This window comes from Artemia franciscana, chromosome 7, assembly GCF_032884065.1.
Source record: "Artemia franciscana chromosome 7, ASM3288406v1, whole genome shotgun sequence".
NCBI classification, from domain to species: Eukaryota; Metazoa; Arthropoda; class Branchiopoda; order Anostraca; family Artemiidae; genus Artemia; species Artemia franciscana.
Genome location: NC_088869.1, coordinates 35724056 through 35748089, shown reverse-complemented (window position 1 = coordinate 35748089; position 24034 = coordinate 35724056). Strand labels below are relative to the sequence as shown.

The following is a 24034-nucleotide window of genomic DNA, read 5'->3' as shown; positions in this document are numbered from 1 at the left end:
ATTGACTCCCTCAATTTTATTTTTAGAAAAGCAAATTGACTCTTTTTTAGATAAACTGAATAATCCCGGAATTGGTGGAAACTTATCCGCATAATTAGTTTGAATTACAAGGTTGTTCATCAATCACTCTTGTTGTCAATGATATTGGGGTGGTGTCCCATAAGGCTTAATTGCACGCTCTTCGCTAATCATGGTTTATATGAGAATATTGGTGATGGATTAGTAATAACTTTGACCGATGATACTGCAGTAGTTGTGGGAGAAGAACCGTCCTCTGTTTTGATGGTAAAACAAAAAAATGTGAATATATTATGTTTAGGCGGTAAAATAAATGTCAGAAATCATATTATACTCACATCTTAGACCTAACATCTTAGAATTTTGCAAAATGATAAAAAGTCATCAATAAAAAAATAACCTTGATATTTGTTTGATTTAACGCGTCCAGATGCTTAAAAAGAATGTATTGAGATTTCTTTTACCCCTTAAAAGGAAATCAAGATTTCTTATCTCTGCCTCCTCTATAAGGTCAGGGAAAGGAATGGGATTTCATACTCTTTATTGCTAAGAAATATACACTAGACACATAAATTTAGCGGATCCTCATGAAAAAGTAACTTTAAGAAACTGTTTTTATGCCATGATAAAAAAAAAATAATGCAATGATGCAGATAATAAAAAAAGAACCATGAGCCATGCACTTTCCGATGGGTTAATCCCTAGTACTTTTGTAACATCTTCCGTTTACTAATAAAGTATTAAAGCATGCACAGGCTGCAGTTATGTCTTTCTTTTTTCAAAATATTAAATATTTTTGGAGTTGAGTTGATTTTGCTTTGATTGAAAACGCATTTTATTTTCTCATAGTGGCTATAACGAAAATTCATGCCTTTTTATTTTCTTAGAATTTCTTTATGCTTCTCTGGTTTAATATTTGAAAATAAATGCATATATCTCTTACTTTTTCTTTTATTGATTTTTCTGTCCACATCACTAAATGTTTATTGCTGTCTCCAGTCATCGTGTAACTGAACCCCGATGCAACTGAACCCTTGTGCAGCTGAACCTCATTTAACTGAACTCTCGTGCAACTCAACTCCCAAACTCTGTTTTTTATTATTCTACAAGTATAAGGCAGAAAATTTGTGTGGCTGATGTGACGGCATAAGTGTGGGTGATGTCTATTTTCTTTCTTTTTTTTTCAGTTCCAGCTAAAATTGCTTCCTTTGACGATAAATTTACTGTCAATTTCAAGGACGATATTAAGCTACCATGCCAAGCTGTTGGAATTCCAGTACCCGAACTGCAATGGAGGATCAAGGGTGCGTTCATCTCTTTATTGTCTGTCTATCCGTGTGAACGTGTTGTTCTTTAAACTTAGAAGTGCCATTGCTTAGAAGTAAATTTGATCAAGTTATATCCTTTTTGAGACTGCCCCCCCCATCCTCCTAGAGAAGCTCCTCTCCAAACATGTTAATAGCAACAAAGCAAACCCCTTCTTTGTTTTCAGGGGGTGTATCATCAACTTTCTGTATTCCATAAACTTGGACGTTTGTTCAACAGACTTTTAACTAAGCAGGATTATGAAATTTCCGTTCCCTTCCTCATTTTGTTTCCTAAAAAGAAAAGGACAGTAAAGACTTAAAATACTGTCATCCCTCAAGGTATAGTGTAATTTTCGTTATATTGCATTATGTAAATCGTATGTGCTTGATTAGTTCTGATAAGTAAACTGAGTTTCAGATAGATAATTTCCTCTCCAAAAATTTTGGCCATAGCTAAAAAGACAAACTCTAAATGATCTGAATAGGATATATCCTTAGATGGTATCTTTTATTCCGTCAATTTGGATATTAGAATGTTTGGTCACGAAGCTTCTAAGTTGGCAGGTTTTTTCTTTGCGCACATTTTGTGGAAAGCAAAAAGAATTTGCAGTCTTAGGCACGTTGCAAAACTTTTCAATCTCTTTTCCATTCCATTACATCCCTCCCTCCCCCCCCCCAAAAAAAAAGAAGAATAAAATAAGACTGGAAACCTTGTCATTCATCAAACGCTAGAAACTGTGTGTAGAGTTGTAATGCTATGTAAACCTTATGAGTTTGAACAGTACAAATACCGAATTTAATTTTTTAGGATCTGCCTTTGTACCATCAGACCGACATCGTCTTCTGCCAGATGGTTCATTGCTAATCCGAGAAGTTAGTCGTGACGACGCTGGCGAATATAGCTGCAGTGTTGAGAATCCGTATGGACAGGATACTATCTCTCACATACTGACAGTGCATGCGCCACCTAGTCCACCTGCTGTGTCACTTACATCATCCACCACATCTTCAATATCCATTAAATTGAAACCAAAGAAAGAGGAAACTGCTCCCATTTATTCTTATATCGTACATTACAAACCCGAATTTGGTGAATGGGAACAGATACAAATTGCCAATTCTCAGTTAGAATACACCGTAGAAGGACTTCAATGTGGACAAAAGTATCAACTTTATGCTAGTGCACAGAATACCATCGGTATGTTTCTCCAATAAGCACTTTCTCTTTTTCTGAATATTATTAACATTTCTATGTTATCTTTTTACATTAAAAAAAAAAAAAAAAAAAAAAAAAAAAAAAAATGTTATCATTAGAGATGGGTGAGAAGAAAAGACACATTTTTTCATATATATATATATATATATATATATATATATATATATATATATATATATATATATATATATATATATATATATCTATATATATAAAAATAAGTTGTCTGTCTGTGGATGTGTGGATGGATGTGTGGATGGATGTGTCAGGTGACGTCACCTGAAAAAACTGGATTAGGTGACGTCAAAACTGAAAAAACTAAAAAAAGGCAAAAACTACAAAAAAAACTAAAAACTAATAAAAAAAATAAAAAAGCTAAAAAACTAAAAAAACTATAAAGGTAAAAACCAATAAAAAACTAAAAAAAAAACTGAAAAAACTAAAAAAAGGCAAAAACTACAAAAAAAAACTAAAAACTAATAAAAAAAGTAAAAAAGCTAAAAAACTAAAAAAACTAAAAAAACTAAAAAAAGGTAAAAAACTAAAAAAAATAAAAAATAAAAAAAAACTAAAAAAAAGGAAAAAACTGAAAAATAAGCTAAAATAAAGGTAAAAACCAATAAAAAACTAAAAAAAAAAAGGAAAAAACTAATAAATGACGACACTCAAAGAGAAAGCGACCAGGACAAAAAACTAAAAAAAAAGGCAAAAACTACAAAAAAACTAAAAACTAATAAAAAAAATAAAAAAGCTAAAAAACTAAAAAAACTAAAAAAAGGTAAAAAACTAAAAAAACTAAAAACTAAAAAAAAACTAAAAAAGGTAAAAACTAAAAGAACTAAAAAAGAAAAAAATAAATGACGACACTCAAAGAGAAAGCGACCAGGACAAAAGGAATGTTCGATTAGCAATCAACAAAGCACCGGGACACAGGGAGTATAAATGACGACCAGGACACAAGTAAAAAAAAAAAATTAACAAAACTAAAAAGAAGGTAAAAACTACAAAAAAACTAAAAAGAAAAAAAAACTAAAAACTAATAAAAAAACTAAAAAATCTAAAAATCTAAATAAACTAAAAAAGAAAAAAAAAAGGAAAAAAATAAAGGAGAAAAACAAAACTAAAAAACGAATGTATATACAGACCGGTACACCGGGATACAAATGACGACCGGGACACAGGGAATATAAATAACGACCGGGACACAGGGACACAACTACAACGGGGACACCGGGGGAAACAGGGGGATATAAATGACGACCGGGACAAAAAAACTAAAAAGAAATAAAAACTAAAAACTAATAAAAAAAACTAAAAAATCTAAAAATCTAAATAAGCTAAAAAAGAAAAAAAAAGGAAAAAAATAAAGGAGAAAAACAAAACTAAAAAACGAATGTATATACAGACCGGGACACCGGGATACAAATGATGACCGGGACCCGGGACACAGGGAATATAAATGACGACCGGGACACAGGGACACAACTACAACGGGGACACCGGGGGAAACAGGGGGATAACCTGACAATCTATTTATATGCAAAGACAATGGGACAGCAAAGAATGTTGTATATTCGCAAGTTTTACGTAGTTAAAACCATATATATATATATATATCTATATTCACAGGTGGGACATAGGGACACAACTACAATGGCGCGTAACTATTATGGCGCGTAACGACTTACGCGCGCGGGGGGGCTTGGGGGGGGGCGCGAAGCGCCCCCACCAACTAGGTGTTGGGGTGGCGCGAAGCGCCACCCCAACAGCTAGTATATATATATATATATATATATATATATATATATATATATATATATATATATCTATCTATATATATAAAAATAAGTTGGCTGTGGATCTGTGGATGGATCAGGTGACGTCACCTGAAAAAACTGGATCAGGTGACGTCAAAACTAAAAAAACTAAAAAAAGGCAAAAACTACAAAAAAAACTAAAAACTAATAAAAAAAATAAAAAAGCTAAAAAACTAAAAAAACTAAAAAAAGGCAAAAACTACAAAAAAAACTAAAAACTAATAAAAAAGCTAAAAAACTAAAAAAACTAAAAAAAGGCAAAAACTACAAAAAAAACTAAAAACTAATAAAAAAAATAAAAAAGCTAAAAAACTAAAAAAACTAAAAAAACTAAAAAAAAGGTAAAAAACTAAAAAAACTAAAAACTAAAAAAAACTAAAAAAAAGGAAAAAACTGAAAAATAAGCTAAAATAAAGGTAAAAACCAATAAAAAACTAAAAAAAAAACTGAAAAAACTAAAAAAAGGCAAAAACTACAAAAAAAAACTAAAAACTAATAAAAAAAGTAAAAAAGCTAAAAAACTAAAAAAACTAAAAAAACTAAAAAAAGGTAAAAAACTAAAAAAAATAAAAATAAAAAAAACTAAAAAAAAGGAAAAAACTAAAAAACAACTAAAAAAAAGGAAAAAACTACAAAAAAAACTAAAAACTAATAAAAAAATAAAAAAGCTAAAAAACTAAAAAAACTAAAAAAACTAAAAAAAGGTAAAAAAACTAAAAAAACTAAAAACTAAAAAAAACTAAAAAAAAGGAAAAAACTGAAAAATAAGCTAAAATAAAGGTAAAAACCAATAAAAAACTAAAAAAAACTGAAAAAACTAAAAAAAGGCAAAAACTACAAAAAAAAACTAAAAACTAATAAAAAAAGTAAAAAAGCTAAAAAACTAAAAAAACTAAAAAAAGGTAAAAAACTAAAAAAAATAAAAAATAAAAAAAAAATAAAAAAAAGGAAAAAACTGAAAAATAAGCTAAAATAAAGGTAAAAACCAATAAAAAACTAAAAAGAAAAAAGGAAAAAACTAAAAAAAATTTTCATCTAAAAAACTAAAAAAAACTAAAAAAGGTAAAAACTAGATTAAAGTAATTCGAAAAAAGAAAAATGGTAAAAAACTAAAAAAAAACTAAAAAGAAAAAACTAAAAAAAAAATTAAAAATTGAAAAAATAAAAAAAAGAAAAAACCCAAAAAGAAAAAACATAAAAAAATAAAAAAGATAAAAAACTAAAAAAAACTAAAAAAGCTAAAAAACTAAAAAAAAAGAAAAAACTAAACAAACTGGGAATTGCACAAATATTTCAATATATTTTGACAATATATATAAAAATAAGTTGTCTGTCCATTACGCCAGATTATATCTTCTATATATATAAAAGAAAACAAACTAGAATGTAAAAACTGGAAATTGCATAAATATTTCGAAATATTTTGACAATAGGTTAAAGTAATTCGAAAAAACAAAAATGGTAAAAAACTAAAAACAAAACTAAAAAGAAAAAACTAAAAAACACTAAATAAAAAATTAAAAAAAGAAAAAAACTTAAAAAGGAAAAATGTAAAAAAAATAAAAAGGTAAAAAACTAAAAAGAAAAAAAAACTAAAAAAAACCTAAACAGCTAAAAAAAAGAAAAAACTAAAAAAAACTGGGAATTCCACAAATGTTTCAATATATTTTGACAAAAGATTAAGGTAATTCGAAAACCTTAAAACAGATACCCAACATTTTGAGGTTTATTATCAATAAAAAGAAGAAACTTAAAAAAGAAAAACTAAAAAAGAAAAAAATAAGAAAAGAAAAAACTATAAAAAAAAAAAACTGAAATGAAACTGTATCTATATATCTATATAAATGACGACCAGGACACTCTAAGAGAAATTACAGACTGGGATACCGGGACACAAATGACGACCGGGACACAGGGAATATAAATGACGACCTGGACACAGGGATACAACTCCAACGGGGACGCCGGGGGCACAGGGGGATATATAGATGACGACGGGGACACAGGGAATGTTCGATTAGCAATCACCATAACTAAAAAAAATAAAAAATAAAAAAAAACTAAAAAAAAGGAAAAAACTGAAAAATAAGCTAAAATAAAGGTAAAAACCAATAAAAAACTAAAAAGAAAAAAGGAAAAAACTAAAAAAAATTTTCATCTAAAAAACTAAAAAAAACTAAAAAAGGTAAAAACTAGATTAAAGTAATTCGAAAAAAGAAAAATGGTAAAAAACTAAAAAAAAACTAAAAAGAAAAAACTAAAAAAAAAAATTAAAAATTGAAAAAATAAAAAAAAGAAAAAACCCAAAAAGAAAAAACATAAAAAAATAAAAAAGATAAAAAACTAAAAAAAACTAAAAAAGCTAAAAAACTAAAAAAAAAGAAAAAACTAAACAAACTGGGAATTGCACAAATATTTCAATATATTTTGACAATATATCTATATATATAAAAATAAGTTGTCTGTGGATGGATGGATGGATGTGTCAGGTGACGTCACCTGAAAAAACTGGATCAGGTGACGTCAAAACTGAAAAAACTAAAAAAAGGCAAAAACTACAAAAAAAACTAAAAACTAATAAAAAAAATAAAAAAGCTAAAAAACTAAAAAAACTATAAAGGTAAAAACCAATAAAAAACTAAAAAAAAAACTGAAAAAACTAAAAAAAGGCAAAAACTACAAAAAAAACTAAAAACTAATAAAAAAAGTAAAAAAGCTAAAAAACTAAAAAAACTAAAAAAAAACTAAAAAAAGGTAAAAAACTAAAAAAAATAAAAAATAAAAAAAAACTAAAAAAAAGGAAAAAACTGAAAAATAAGCTAAAATAAAGGTAAAAACCAATAAAAAACTAAAAAAAAAGGAAAAAACTAATAAATGACGACACTCAAAGAGAAAGCGACCAGGACAAAAGGAATGTTTGATTAGCAATCAACAAAGCACAGGGACACAGGGAGTATAAATGACGACCAGGACATAAGTAAAAAAAAAAAACTATCTATATATATAAAAATAAGTTGTCAAACTAAAAAAAGGCAAAAACTACAAAAAAAACTAAAAACTAATAAAAAAGCTAAAAAACTAAAAAAACTAAAAAAAAGGCAAAAACTACAAAAAAAAACTAAAAACTAATAAAAAAAATAAAAAAGCTAAAAAACTAAAAAAACTAAAAAAACTAAAAAAAGGTAAAAAACTAAAAAAACTAAAAACTAAAAAAAAACTAAAAAAAGGAAAAAACTGAAAAATAAGCTAAAATAAAGGTAAAAACCAATAAAAAACTAAAAAAAAAACTGAAAAAACTAAAAAAAGGCAAAAACTACAAAAAAACTAAAAACTAATAAAAAAAGTAAAAAAGCTAAAAAACTAAAAAAACTAAAAAAACTAAAAAAAGGTAAAAAACTAAAAAAAATAAAAAATAAAAAAAAACTAAAAAAAAAGGAAAAAACTGAAAAATAAGCTAACATAAAGGTAAAAACCAATAAAAACTAAAAAGAAAAAAAGGAAAAAACTAATAAAAATTTTCATCTAAAAAACTAAAAAAAACTAAAAAAGGTAAAAACTAAAAGAACTAAAAAAGAAAAAAATAAATGACGACACTCAAAGAGAAAGCGACCAGGACAAAAGGAATGTTCGATTAGCAATCAACAAAGCACCGGGACATAGGGAGCATAAATGACGACCAGGACATAAGTAAAAAAAAAATTAACAAAACTAAAAAGAAGGTAAAAACTACAAAAAAACTAAAAAGAAAAAAAAACTAAAAACTAATAAAAAAACTAAAAAATCTAAAAATCTAAATAAACTAAAAAAGAAAAAAAAAGGAAAAAAATAAAGGAGAAAAACAAAACTAAAAAACGAATGTATATACAGACCGGTACACCTGGATACAAATGACGACCGGGACACAGGGAATATAAATGACGACCGGGACACAGGGACACAACTACAACGGGGACACCGGGGGAAACAGGGGGATATAAATGACGACCGGGACAAAAAAACTAAAAAGAAAAAAAAACTAAAAACTAATAAAAAAACTAAAAAATCTAAAAATCTAAATAAGCTAAAAAAGAAAAAAAAAGGAAAAAAATAAAGGAGAAAAACAAAACTAAAAAACGAATGTATATACAGACCGGGACACCGGGATACAAATGACGACCGGGACACAGGGAATATAAATGACGACCGGGACACAGGGACACAACTACAACGGGGACACCGGAGGAAACAGGGGGATGTAAATGACGACCGGGACACCGGGACAGGGAATGGTCGATTAGCAATCACCATCAACAAAGCTCAAGGGCAATCATTAGAATCATGAGGTATAGATCTGAATACAGATTGTTTTCCCATGGACCATTATATGTTGCATGTTCAAGAGTCGGTAAACCTGACAATCTATTTATATGCAAAGACAATGGGACAGCAAAGAATGTTGTATATTCGCAAGTTTTACGTAGTTAAAACCATATATATATATATCTATCTATATTCACAGGTGGGACATAGGGACACAACTACAATGGCGCGTAACTATTATGGCGCGTAACGACTTACGCGCGCGGGGGGGCTTGGGGGGGGCGCGAAGCGCCCCCACCAACTAGGTGTTGGGGTGGCGCGAAGCGCCACCCCAACAGCTAGTATATATATATATAAAAATAAGTTGTCTGTGGATGGATGGATGGATGTGTCAGGTGACGTCACCTGAAAAACTGGATCTGGTGACGTCAAAACTGAAAAAACTAAAAAAAGGCAAAAACTACAAAAAAAACTAAAAACTAATAAAAAAAATAAAAAAGCTAAAAAACTAAAAAAACTATAAAGGTAAAAACCAATAAAAAACTAAAAAAAAACTGAAAAAACTAAAAAAAGGCAAAAACTACAAAAAAAAACTAAAAACTAATAAAAAAAGTAAAAAAGCTAAAAAACTAAAAAAACTAAAAAAACTAAAAAAAGGTAAAAAACTAAAAAAAATAAAAATAAAAAAAACTAAAAAAAAGGAAAAAACTGAAAAATAAGCTAAAATAAAGGTAAAAACCAATAAAAAACTAAAAAGAAAAAAAGGAAAAAACTAATAAATGACGACACTCAAAGAGAAAGCGACCAGGACAAAAGGAATGTTCGATTAGCAATCAACAAAGCACCGGGACACAGGGAGTAAAAAACTAAAAAAACTAAAAAAAGGTAAAAAACTAAAAAAAATAAAAAATAAAAAAAAACTAAAAAAAAAGGAAAAAACTGAAAAATAAGCTAACATAAAGGTAAAAACCAATAAAAACTAAAAAGAAAAAAAGGAAAAAACTAAAAAAAAATTTCATCTAAAAAACTAAAAAAAACTAAAAAAGGTAAAAACTAAAAGAACTAAAAAAGAAAAAAATAAATGACGACACTCAAAGAGAAAGCGACCAGGACAAAAGGAATGTTCGATTAGCAATCAACAAAGCACCGGGACATAGGGAGTATAAATGACGACCAGGACATAAGTAAAAAAAAAATTAACAAAACTAAAAAGAAGGTAAAAACTACAAAAAAACTAAAAAGAAAAAAAAAACTAAAAACTAATAAAAAAACTAAAAAATCTAAAAATCTAAATAAACTAAAAAAGAAAAAAAAAGGAAAAAAATAAAGGAGAAAAACAAAACTAAAAAACGAATGTATATACAGACCGGTACACCGGGATACAAATGACGACCGGGACACAGGGAATATAAATGACGACCGGGACACAGGGACACAACTACAACGGGGACACCGGGGGAAACAGGGGGATATAAATGACGACCGGGACAAAAAAACTAAAAAGAAAAAAAAACTAAAAACTAATAAAAAAACTAAAAAATCTAAAAATCTAAATAAGCTAAAAAAGAAAAAAAAAGGAAAAAAATAAAGGAGAAAAACAAAACTAAAAAACGAATGTATATACAGACCGGGACACCGGGATACAAATGACGACCGGGACACAGGGAATATAAATGACGACCGGGACACAGGGACACAACTACAACGGGGACACCGGAGGAAACAGGGGGATGTAAATGACGACCGGGACACCGGGACAGGGAATGGTCGATTAGCAATCACCATCAACAAAGCTCAAGGGCAATCATTAGAATCATGAGGTATAGATCTGAATACAGATTGTTTTCCCATGGACCATTATATGTTGCATGTTCAAGAGTCGGTAAACCTGACAATCTATTTATATGCAAAGACAATGGGACAGCAAAGAATGTTGTATATTCGCAAGTTTTACGTAGTTAAAACCATATATATATATATCTATCTATATTCACAGGTGGGACATAGGGACACAACTACAATGGCGCGTAACTATTATGGCGCGTAACGACTTACGCGCGCGGGGGGGCTTGGGGGGGGCGCGAAGCGCCCCCACCAACTAGGTGTTGGGGTGGCGCGAAGCGCCACCCCAACAGCTAGTATAAAAATAAGTTGTCTGTCCATTACGCCAGATTATATCTTCTATATATATAAAAGAAAACAAACTAGAATGTAAAAACTGGAAATTGCATAAATATTTCGAAATATTTTGACAATAGGTTAAAGTAATTCGAAAAAACAAAAATGGTAAAAAACTAAAAACAAAACTAAAAAGAAAAAACTAAAAAAAACTAAATAAAAAATTAAAAAAAGAAAAAAACTTAAAAAGGAAAAATGTAAAAAAAATAAAAAGGTAAAAAACTAAAAAGAAAAAAAAACTAAAAAAAACCTAAACAGCTAAAAAAAAGAAAAAACTAAAAAAAACTGGGAATTCCACAAATGTTTCAATATATTTTGACAAAAGATTAAGGTAATTCGAAAACCTTAAAACAGATACCCAACATTTTGAGGTTTATTATCAATAAAAAGAAGAAACTTAAAAAAGAAAAACTAAAAAAGAAAAAAATAAGAAAAGAAAAAACTATAAAAGAAAAAAAACTGAAATGAAACTGTATCTATATATCTATATAAATGACGACCAGGACACTCTAAGAGAAATTACAGACTGGGATACCGGGACACAAATGACGACCGGGACACAGGGAATATAAATGACGACCTGGACACAGGGATACAACTCCAACGGGGACGCCGGGGGCACAGGGGGATATATAGATGACGACGGGGACACAGGGAATGTTCGATTAGCAATCACCATCAACAAAGCTCAAGGGCAATCGTTAGAAAAATGCGGTATAGATATGAATACGAATTGTTTTCCCATGGACAATTATTATGTTGCATGTTCAAGAGTTGGTAAACCTGACAATCTATTTATATGGACAGACATTAGGACAGCGAAGAATGTTGTATATTCGCAAGTTTTACGTAGTTAAATATATATCTATATATATAAAAATAAGTTGTCTGTGTGTGGATCTGTGGATCAGGTGACGTCATGTTTGTCCGCATATGACGTCTGAATTATTTCACACTAATACAAAAGAAGAAAAAAACTAAAAAAGGTAAAAACTACAAAAAAAACTAAAAAGAAAAAAAAACTAAAAAAGCTGAAAAACTAAAAAAACTAAAAAAAGGTAAAAATCTAATAACTAAAAAAAACTGAAAAAAAAATAAAAAAAAGGCAAAAACTACAAAAAAAATAAAAACTAATAAAAAAATAAAAAAGCCAAAAAACTAAAAAAACTAAAAAAAAACTAAAAAAAGGTAAAAAACTAAAAAAAACTAAAAACTAAAAAAGAAAAAAACTAAAAAAAAGGAAAAAACTGAAAAATAAAAGAGAAAAAGAAAATTTAAAAAATATGAATAAATATATATAATGACGACCAGGACATAAGTAAAAAAAAAAACTAAAAAAACTAAAAAAATGGTAAAAACTACAAAAAAAACTAAAAACTAATAAAAAAACTAAAAAATCTAAAAATCTAAATAAACTAAAAAAGAAAAAAAAGAAAAAAGGAAAAAAATAAAGGAGAAAAACAAAACTAAAAAACGAATGTATATACAGACCGGGACACCGGGACACAGGGAATATAAATGACGACCGGGACACAGGGACACAACTACAATGGGGACGCCGGGGGGCACAGGGGGATATAAATGACGACCGGGACACCGGGACACAAGGAATATAAATGACGCCTGGGACACTCAAAGAGAAATCACAGACTGGAACACCGGGACACAAATGACGACCGGGACACAGGGAATATAAATGACGACCGGGACACAGGGACATAACTACAAAGGGGACGCCGGGGTGCACAGGGGGATATATAAATGACGATGGCGACTCAGGGAATGGTCGATTAGCAATCACCATCAACAAAGCTCAAGGGCAATCATTAGAATCATGAGGTATAGATCTGAATACGGATTGTTTTCCCATGGACCATTATATGTTGCATGTTCAAGAGTCGGTAAACCTGAAAATCTATTTATATGCACAGACAATGGGACAGCAAAGAATGTTGTATATTCGCAAGTTTTACGTAGTTAAAAACATATATATATATATATATATATATATATATATATATATATATATATATATATATATATATATATATATATATATATATATATATATATATCACAGGTGGGGTGTGAATATATATATATATATATATATATATATATATATATATATATATATGTTTTTAACTACGTAAAACTTGCGAATATACAACATTCTTTGCTGTCCCATTGTCTGTGCATATAAATAGATTTTCAGGTTTACCGACTAACCCCCACCAACTAGGTGTTGGGGTGGCGCGAAGCGCCACCCCAACAGCTAGTATATATATATATATATATATCTTTTTTTCTATCAGACAAACGTGAATAAATCAAATATTTAAGATTTTAATCTTTACAGTGTAAGATTATAATAATAATATTATATAGTGAAGCTTTTAACCAAATTGAATTATATTGACAAATATCAATTATTTAGATTTGCACAGAAGTTAAGGATTGGAGTTTTTGTACTAAGTTATCAAATGCTGCTATATAGATAGAAGAAGTTGTAATAAATATGGATAAAAAGCTACTGATATCTTTCCCCTTAGAAGGGAGCTGTGGATCAAAGAAAGTCCACCGTATCTAAATGAAACTTGGGCCAGCCCCTCATCAGTGTACTTTATCTATGTATTGACAAGTAGATTGCCCCATTCCCCCTCCCTCTCATTCTCTTTAAGTTAGGTGCCCAATGACATTCTCCAAATATGGGTGGACTCCAAACCTGTACTGCAAACAGACATAAATTGTATGCCTATTTGACTTAAGATAAAACTGTGCTTAAAATATTAGTTTAATTTTCAAATGTATTGCAAGATCAAGTTATTTACTTTACTGGTTTTACTACGTTTGGGTTTGAAGATTACATAAGCAATCTTTAAAGAGGTTAGCAATTTCCTTTCTTCCCAAACAAAGCTATTTCCTTCGTAAACCGGACAAACTCGACTGATCCAAAATGTGTTTTATTTTACGTAAACAGGATTTTTTTTTTTCTACCTCTGTTGAGAACTCCTATAAGTTAGTTTTTCAAGTTGCTCATCCCTCATACTTAAAAGTATTAGCCATTAACTTATCATTTGTATTTTTCTAATTAAATGTAGATAATTTAGTCCCCAAATGTCCTATGACTAAAGAAGACATTGTATTTTGAAGGCTATAAATCCGTTCGTAGCAGCTTAATTGAACTGTCTTCAAAGTCTTTATTGTCTCCTTTCCCCATAGCTCCGAGTGATATTGAAGTATTGGTATTTTTATTTTATTTTGCAATGGTATATTGAGATTTGCGGCCCTCATTAGACTTATATTTCAGAAGATGTAATTCTGCTTATTTCCCGAAAAAGGTTGACATCAGTTTCCTTAGTTGCTAAGAATAAAACTTAAATATTTAGTTTCTGAGATTCGTAGGAACTCCTTCTTGCCAGAAATGAATATATATTCTGTTTTCGTGCATTATATTTTGTCGGATGTTACAGCTTCTGATTTTTCTGGAATTTCTTGATATTATTATTCACCTGTTAAGTTTAGTCATTAGCTTAATGGACTCTCATTAGCTTAATAAAAGACACTGGTAAACCAATAGAGATAAGATTTTGCAACACAATAAGTCGATCAACTGAATCAAATTCTTTTCCAACGAGGTGACAATAAGTTTGGCAGCTACTGCTACAGTACTTAGTTTTGAGTCCCTTTAAAATGAAAATAAGGATCAACTCTTGCATAATCTCACCTAGACGGGAAACGTTCCTCCCTAGTAATTCTTCTAACATCTAATCATTCTTTATGTATCTTAAAAAGTTTACATACAAAATTACTTAACTCATAAATCTTTAATTATCGCATTTTCTAGATTCATTTTTTTTAATCATTATTATAAATAAATGGAATGTATGAGTATTTTATTAGTGGAACTTATGGGATTTTCTTATGGAATTGGTGGAATAAATGAAATTTTTTAATGAATAGAATTTTGCCATGAATCCATTCAATGGATTAATACGTTACCTGGAGTTGTTTAACTTCTTAAAAGACGTTGGCATATGCTTCAGAGTTGCCCGTCAGTCCCTAATTAGCATTTTTGAAAGATATATGGGTGAAAGAAATGTTCGTTGCATGAATGAGAATTCTTAGTTGGTGGTTTTGTGCTTTTGTAAGTCTCGAAAAAATTTCTTCCGACATCTCTCATAGCCCTTTTGATCAGTGTAATAACAAGCGTTAAAACTGAGTAACACGCACTGTTTACCTGGCTGTTGGAGGCGTGTAGTTCGTACAGTAGCTGTTAGAGCGCGCCAAACACCTTCATCCGTATGCTTAAAAAGCTTCTTTGTGATCTGCAATCATCAAGGGTCAGGTATGATATCTCAGGAAGGCCTACTATAAAAAACAACAAATTTTTCATCTTTTTATTGTTTTGTACAGGTAAATAGTTACAGTCTATAAAGTCACTTGATATGACCTCGCCAGATCTCATGCTGCAACTGCATTTCCGTTACGAAAGTTGTATTACAAAAAAAAATTCAAAAATATAATCGCACTAGATTTGATTGCCCATTTGCTAACCAATATAATGGTATATATTGTTGAATTATTTATTGTTGATACCGTTCAATTAGTGGAACTGATATTTTTGAATTGTCAAGATTTTGATTCTGTTCAAATGTTAAGCAAATATTCTGTTGGTTGACTTATATTCATTGATTTAGGCACTGGAGAAGGGTCCGAAATTATTCACACTCGTACAAAAGGCTCAGGCCCAACAAAACCCGAAGCATCCAAGTTTTTAGAACCTTCGTCGAATAGTGTTACATTACATCTTGGCACATTTTCTGATGGTGGCTGTCCTATGCTATATTTCGTTGTTGAGTATAAAATTAGGTAATATTTATTTTCGTTTTTTAAAGTTTTTGGCTTAATTTCTCATTTTACTGATCAAAAGTTCAAAAACCAATATTTTAGGATGTTTTTATTTCACGTTTTAATTGTTTAGTATCACGCTATGGTGTACCATATCTGGGTATATTTTCTGCTAATAACCGACTACCATACAAAATTTTTGACTAAATTTCTTTCTTCCTTGTTTAATTGTAGCATTTTCTGTAGTAGAATATTCTCAATTTATTATGCTAAAGCAAATAATTAAACCTTTTAAGTTTCTTGTTCTTGTCTCAACCATTCAGAATCAGATCAGAATGTTAAGGTATGTTCTATGTTTTTGTGTTCTTGGATTTATCTAAGCATTTTCTTAATACAATTTTTAGTGTTTTGAAACTTTCAAAAAGTATCTCAGTGCGGTGTTAAACAAATATCCTCTAAAAAAGTATTTAATGTTCGATCGTAAAAATATTTTTATGTCTTTGAGAGATAAAATTTGGAGACAGTAAAGTCTCAAAATTATAAAAAAGTAGCTTGATCAAATCGAATTAATTTCTTTTTGAAATTTCTTTCGGTTAGTTATCTATATATAATAGCTGCTTAGCTGGCAATCTAATTTAATTTCAAGATAAGAATAGTCAGGTCACACTTGGTCTAACTTTCATCTAGTTTGGTTTGTTACAGCCCCCAAACAATTCTATCTGACATTTTGATGATATTTTGAACTATATATTGCTCGTATATACTACTCTTTATAAATATCATTTTAAAAATATCATATTGGGGATATATTTTAATATTTTTAGATCCCTAGGAATCAGTGTTGCTTCATTTTTTAGACTTGCTGCATTTGAAGTTTACCCTTTTCAGCTTAGCAAAGTCAGCAAAATTAAAGAATTGACCTTTCAAAATGGTGTTAATAGTATAAGATTCTTATGCTTCTTAAGTTGTATTCATTGAAATGTATGTAGAATCTTCTGATCGTCTATACTAGAATGGCAGCTAGGATATAGCATTATAAAAAATTATGCTTTTACTGTTAATACTATTAACTATATTTACGATAACGTAAAATATTTTGAAAAAAGCCATTTCGATTGGAAGTATTGACGGTTACGTTTTCGAAGAAAGCAGAGAACTCTGTCTTTGTTGAACTAATTTTCGGCAATTATTTTTTAGTCAGAGGCGCAGTTTTTTCTTCTTCTTAGATCTTTTAGACAATAATTTGTTGAATTTAAGCAGTTTAGATTGTCTTGATTCGAATGTTTGAAATGCAGCCAATATTATTATAGGTCATCTTCTGATTGGACACTAGTGACTAACAGCTTGAAACCAGGAGGTAATTTTGTTGTTTTGGATCTTGCTCCTGGATCATGGTACAATTTGAAAGTAACTGCCCACAATAATGCAGGATTTGCTGTTGCTGAATATGAGTTTGCCACATTAACGGTAACTGGTGGTAAGTTAGCCGCTACAAGTTGATCAAGATTATTTCCTTCTACCAAAACAGATTAAGGATCTTCTTTTCAATTTTTTTTCTACCAAAAGAATAGCTATTCTTTGGTCTTTTTAATAATCTTGGCATAGACATCCTGTTTTGTATTTTAAGACTTGGACGTAGGGAAAAAAAAATTGGCAATCGAGTTACTTGACATTTTACGATATTTAGTGATCTTTTCTCTCATACTTCTGTTCTGATCTTTTCCTGATAGGTATCACCGTCGTTGCCATACGCTTTAGACAGAAATAAAATTTAGTATTTTTAACAATTTCCTTTCTACTCTTTACTTGCTCACTATTATGAGCGTCATAACGAGAACTTTTTCTCATTGATTATCAGGGGAAGTTCAATTACTCACTACTGCCTAAATACCTCTGTTGCCTTATTCATATAGTTCATGTAGTTATGAAACGCAGGTCTTAAGCAATTGTGATGTTTTTAGATTTTCAACGATATAAATTTAGATACTAAATAAGATGAACACAGCTCACTTTTGGTAGTTAAAAGGCTTTGCACTTCAAGACATAAATCTTGCAGTAAAGGAAAACCTCAGAAAAATTTGACCATTCATTATTACGATCAACTTCTTCTTTTTATTGGTGTTTTAAGTCTTGAAGAAACAACCTTTGTTATGAATATAAAATTCAATTTTAAAACAATTTATGTAAGCGGGAAAAGAAGAAATTGCCTGTTAGAAAAAAAAACTTAACCTTTTTTGGAAACCTAACTAGATGCTGAAAGCTAACCAGTCTGTATGACGTCCTCAGTTTACGACTTAGAGGGATAGGGCACTGATCTTTGTTTAAGACAAAAACAAAAAAGCCCTCAGTGCTTTTTGAATTGCTGTAGCTGAACATCAGTAGGCTACCATAGATACAGTAGATAAATATTGAGAGCGACAACACTCACTTCTTTTCATTAAACGGTTATGGGACTTTAATTATCACTATCAAAAAAATTTGGCGATCCATAAAACTAATATTTATCTAAACTAGATTAGTTCACCCGATAGCATGTGAATTATGTCATAAATTTTTCTACATCGCCAAAATGCTTTAGTATCACTAAAAACGACACAAAGTGCCATAAGACCCCGGCACAATTGCGTTTTGTCTTATTTCCTCATTCTATGATGTCAGTGGGAACGATTTGAAAATATACTCTATTACTCTTGCATTTGGGTTATTTCATTCTATTTCTTTTTATGAAATTATTTAATGGCCTACCTAAATTGAAACACAATTGGACAACAAAGTTTTCTTCCAGCAAAGCTGCTTGTTTTATTTTAGTAATTTGCTTTTTATCAGCATAGTAATGTATTCCTTGCTGTAGTAATATGTTAGTTTCTTTTGCTAATATATGTACTATATATAGTGCTTTGTTTAGTAACTATCCATTATCATCTGTTCGAATTGTGACTTTAGGACTCGAGGCTTGTCGTTCCACGCAATTCACGTTCTTCGGGGATTTTTGTGCGGTAAAAAGCCAATACAGCCAGTTATGGCTTAATAATTTGTGTGTTCCAAATGTGACCCTTACGAATAATGGTAGATTTCCTTAAAAAAATACTTATGCTAGTAGTAAGTATCCTTTCATTACCTGTTTTTGATATAATCTCTTGAGATGCAGAAACCATTTGGGTTTGCATGTAATACTTTCAGTTTCCGAATGTTTAAATAAAGCAGCTTGTCGAATAGTCTGTAGCCGATCCTCGTATGTAGTCTCATACGAGGTATGTATGTATGTATGCATTCACAATATTTAGTCTTAAGTCTGCTAGGTTTAGATACGGGTATTTGGCAAACTATTTCGAGGCCAAATTGTATATTTTCAATATATCTATGTTCTGAAATTCTCAATGAAATATTGGGTAAGTTTTGAATTTCAGGCGAGAGTAAGGCAAAATATGTTTATTTAAAGATAGAGCACGTGTTTTTTTTCTGTCTTAAAGGACAATTGTCAACTGACAATAATCTGAAAATAACTGTGGATCTGTGAATCTATTTTTTATGCCATGTTTCTTTTCTACACAGTCTGAAGAAACAATAATTTTGCAGTTCTAGATACAGTTTATATATATCTAGTTAACATGGATAAATATAGTTTATATATTTTATACAGTTCTAGTTGTATTATACATATATAGTTGTAGATATAATTTAGGATCTAGAAAGTCCTTGATTTTAAGACTAGTTTATGCTTGTTTGATTACACTATTTTAGATAATTTTTTAATGTAATTTATTGTTTTAGCCACCATAGCCCCAGCTTCTGACTCAGCAAACAACGAAGAGATACTAAAGCTGCTAATGAATTTAAACTTGATTGTACCCATCTGTGCCGCAATTCTCGTTATTATAGCAGCTATTGTTGTTATCATTGTACTAAAAAGGTCAAATAATCATTATCCTAAAGGTATGAAGAATAAATATGGCTTTCTGGTAATGGTAGCTGATTGTGGGCTTTATCTGGAATCAAATTCGTTTTTGGTCATTAATTACTTGGAATTTGTATTTATTTTCAAAACTGACTGGCGAAGAAAAACTAGGGAAAATAAAACAAGAAAATTTAATTAAAAATTTCCTACGTATATGTTCACGGGGGGCGGGGTGTGTTATGTTTTTGTATCAATGTCAAAAACCTATTGATTTCAGATTCTGCTTTGTAGATTGCAAATATTTTTTTTCTCTCAGCTCCTCTTAATCTGCTTTGCTATTCCAGCAACAATCGCTCCGATGATTGAGAAGACAAATATTCTTTCGGCCATCTTTCCACACATTCCAGAATGGCTCCAAGATTTAAATCTTCTGGTCCCGACTATTGCCACTCTAGTCGTCATTCTTGTTGGAATGGTTGTGGTCTGTGTGGCCTTAAGCAGGAGGGGCCGCGACTCAAGTGGTCAATCTAGACTTAGAGGTACAATTGTGACATTTATTTAGTCACTGTCACGTCTCCCGTTTCAATTTACCCTTCATCATTTGCGATATGTTTTAGTTTTGCATGCTATTTTGATTTGCTTATGGTGCTATTTTTGTCGGATTTTGCTCTATTGATAAGGTTTTTTATCTTTTTTCTAAACTCTTACAAAACAAGGGAAAAGAATTTTTGACTGTCGGACGTCTGTCAAGTTCCTTTTGTCTTTCAGAGACTATCCTAACGATTTTTAGACTATTCTAGGTACCTGTAAATCATAGGCACCAAAGTTCTTGTGGCTATTTTATTAGGTTGTACATTTTGGTGAATTGTGCTCGCAAAGTATTCCAGAAGACAAGACCTCTTTGTTCTTTTTTTTCTTTCCGTTTTGCATGAAAGTATTTTTCATGAAATCCAAACCTAACACTTTTGTTGTATAATTTCTTGCTGTAGCCCGTTCAACTCAACCCCATTCAACTGAACCCTTATGCAACTCTACCCTTGTTCAACTGAACCCTCGTGCAACCCTACTGAACCCTCCTGTTTAACTGAATGCACGTGCAAATCAACCCGTTTAACTGAACCATCATGCATGTCAACCCCCTGCAACTCAACCCCATTGAAATGAACTCTATGTAGCTCGACTTTCATTCACGTATCTATTTTGGAAAGTGTTTTGTTAGATTAATATTTAATAGAGTAAAAATGCCACGGTTTTAGACAAGGCCATGGGCTTTGTCAACAAGTAAAATGCACAACTGCACATTGGTTCTGGCAAAATAGCCATTTTTTAATAAGGGAAGTGGGAGGGGGTTGACCCCTTGCCTCTCATGTCTGAAAATCTTTGAAACTGGTTACCCTTGATTTTTTTTTTCTCAGTGATGCATTTTAAAAGTTTGACGCAACCACGGACTTTACTTTAAAGTTGACCTCTGCCTCTACCTCCGTGATGGAGGAGGGTTGACAATTATTTCATATGCCTTGCTTAGTATTCTATAATAAGGCTCAAAATTTGAAAGCACGTGACAATATTTATTTATTTATTAAACTTAAGACCAACTAGGGCCACTTACAAAAAAATAAAGAAAAAAAAAATATAGAACAAAAACAGATAAATCAATAACACACACACACACAAACAGAAAAAAAAATTTCAAATGACAATGGTACATTTAAACATGTCAAAATTGTTGTGTGTAAATCACACTTGACCAAGTCAGCCAAAATGGCAGAGAGAGGCGAAAAAGCGGCTCGGAAAGTACCAAAATGAGGGGGATTATCTGAAGCAAGTATCCTTGTCTGGATAGAAAGAGAAGATTTTCTACGCAGCTCAGGAAAAGATGGGAGTCTACCACCAACAAACATTCCAGATGCACTACAATTCAAAAGTAGATTAAGAAGCCACCGTAAAGAACTGTTCTAAAGAAACCGAAGAGAATTTTCACACCTAACAGACAGAGATTGTACAAAAGCTAGACCGTACAACGGAGTGCAGTAAGCTCTGAAAAGAAAGCATCTTACAGAAGGGTCGCAACTTCCGAACTTACGAATGAGTAAGTTAGCCCTGCAGCACAGCGAACGTGAAAGTGCATTAACATGAAGCTCCTCACTCAGAGTTGGAGCCACCGTGAATCCAAGATATTTGTAAGATCCAACAAAAGATAATGAAACTCCAGAAAGCCAAGCCATATGTTTCAAAGGAGTTCCCCGGGGAATAAACGCCATACACTAGGTCTTAGCCGTTTTGAATACGATATCATTGGCTGACGCAAACTCATCATATATTGAAAGTAAATGCTTAAGTGCAGCCATTCTAGAAGCTAAAATAACCAGGTCATCAGCATAACTGAGGCTATTGAAGCAAACATCACCAATGAAACAGTCAACCCCAGTTTGTGCCAAACGCAGGTTAAGATCATCCACATAAAGGTTACACAGCAACGGCGAGAGGACCCCACCTTGCCACACACCATTCAAAACAGGGAAAGACTCACTGAAATAACTACTCCATTTGATTTTGAAATGCTACACTTCAAACCAGTATTGAAGAGTTCCAATGATACGACGGTCAACTCCTTTAGTGTGTATTTTGTCAACGAGCTTCTCAAGGTTCACTCGGTCGAAAGCCACCTTTGCATCAACGGAGCATGCAAACACAGGACTAGAAAAAAGCCAAAAGTACTGCACTACAGATTTAAGGATAAACACACAGAACTCCGTCGAAGATCCTTCTTTGAAATTGATAATGCGGTCACAAACTCTCCACATTCTTTTTGCACCACCGAAGGGGACTCCGTAACCTACCGCGAAGAATTCTCCTCGCCGAATCGAGCCCACCTCCAAGAGGTGTGCCATTAGCAACCCACAAAAGCAAGGCATTTGTCGCAGCTACATAATGAGGGCGAACGTGAGTATTCCAACCAGGAATAACATTTAGCCCCACCCTTTTCCTGTTAGCACTACCCGGACGAAGAGGTAGAGTATGACATGCACTAACAATAAGAATCGAAATTGGTGTATTATAAAGAGCCCCTAACCTATTAGTATGAGAAGGATTAGTACAGTAAGGGAGAGTACGATGGTAAATAGTAGTTATATCCAGTGCAAGGATACGCCTCTCAACCTCCACACCATAGGCCACTTGCTGAGACGTACTCGCATGCTCCCAGTCCACAGAAGGCAGACCAGTGGGTGGCGGATCTGCACACAACGAATCCGCAGCACGAATAGCATAAGATAATTCAAACAAAAGAGGGAAATGGTCTGAAGCAAATATATCATTTCTTACAGAAATAGGCATAACATTACTACTAAAAGAACTTGAGCACACCACGTGATCAATCCATGACGTATGACCTGACGGGCTCAAATATGTAAAAGTCGATGGCTCTAGAGCCACTTCATCAAAACAAACCAAATCATTTTCAGCTATTTTTGCCTTCAGCTCACGGCTGAAAATAGTTTCTGTACTGTAATTAGCATTAAAATCACCCGGGAAACAAACATAAGTATATTTATCAGATAAAAACGATACTAGCTTACTTAAGTACAGGTTTAATTCATGCAAATTCCCACTTGCTATGCGTAGTTTCTCACTCATCTATGTAAGTTTGACCTTCGGAAGGTGTGGGCTCACTAGTGGTCACTTTAGGCTTAGGCTCATAATAAGTCCTAACAAGGATACCGGCAGGCCAGAACTCAGGTAAAACTACTTTCACACGTAGCGCAGCCGACACAATGAGTTTGACACGAAGCACTGTTGGGACTGGCCGTAACAACTTTTTAGCAAGATACTGGACACTTCAGCTTCTTTGAAACAAAATTAGCAACTGTGTCCTCAGTAGTTTTTGGAGCAAATCTACTAACAAAGAGCTATGATACCCTAGTTTGCAGAACTGACTTCATTTTAGGAATCACAGACCAGATATTAGCTCCCACAGTGTATTCGGGACCTTGAAGATCATGTGAAAGAGAACCACGACCTCCAGCTGCCTGAGCCGTTTTAACCTTACGTGTGTTAGCAGGTTTCGCTGCATTACTGGTATAGGTTCCAGCTTCAGTTTGACTCTTGTTACCAGTCGCTTGCCTAGAAAAAAAAAAAGAGTCACGGAGCCACTACTCACTTTATTAATAGGAACAGGCGCATACTGATTAGCACTATCCGTCAAAACAGCCTCATTGGCTTGCATCAGGATGGGAACCTCAGATGGCTGCGATAAATTAGTTGCGGGTGTCATCTGTTGCTTAGAAACAATTGCATGAAGCGTACATTTGATCTAATCAAGTTCAGGTTTTAAGCTTGACACTTCCGATGACGCAATATTCTGAACAAACAACTTAAGGTGCTCTAACTCGGATTTCAAAGAACTATATGAGCTCATAATACTCGCAAGATCAAAGTGCAAGAGTGACAAAGA

At 31.7% G+C, this 24034-nt stretch overlaps 1 protein-coding gene and 1 long non-coding RNA gene across 51 annotated transcripts in view; both read left to right on the top strand.

Annotated features, from left to right (window-relative positions):
• Window positions 1-24034, top strand: part of LOC136029210 (cell adhesion molecule Dscam1-like) — a 204323-nt gene that overhangs the window by 155272 nt on the left and 25017 nt on the right. For 41 of the 50 annotated variants that reach the window (XM_065707384.1, XM_065707382.1, XM_065707397.1 and 38 more), the window contains exons 23-27: window positions 1206-1322; window positions 2134-2523; window positions 15536-15707; window positions 16997-17163; window positions 19926-20120. In XM_065707384.1, the coding sequence (XP_065563456.1) occupies window positions 1206-1322; window positions 2134-2523; window positions 15536-15707; window positions 16997-17163; window positions 19926-20120 (1041 nt within the window). Of the gene's footprint in view, window positions 1-1205; window positions 1323-2133; window positions 2524-15535; window positions 15708-16996; window positions 17164-19457; window positions 19620-19925; window positions 20121-24034 lie in introns of all 50 variants that reach the window. The other 9 variants (XM_065707408.1, XM_065707409.1, XM_065707407.1 and 6 more) reach the window with 1 other exon arrangement.
• LOC136029212 (uncharacterized) lies at window positions 4405-10408 on the top strand. Its single transcript, XR_010617995.1, has 2 exons — window positions 4405-5791; window positions 6555-10408. It is a non-coding gene; the product is annotated as an uncharacterized LOC136029212 (long non-coding RNA).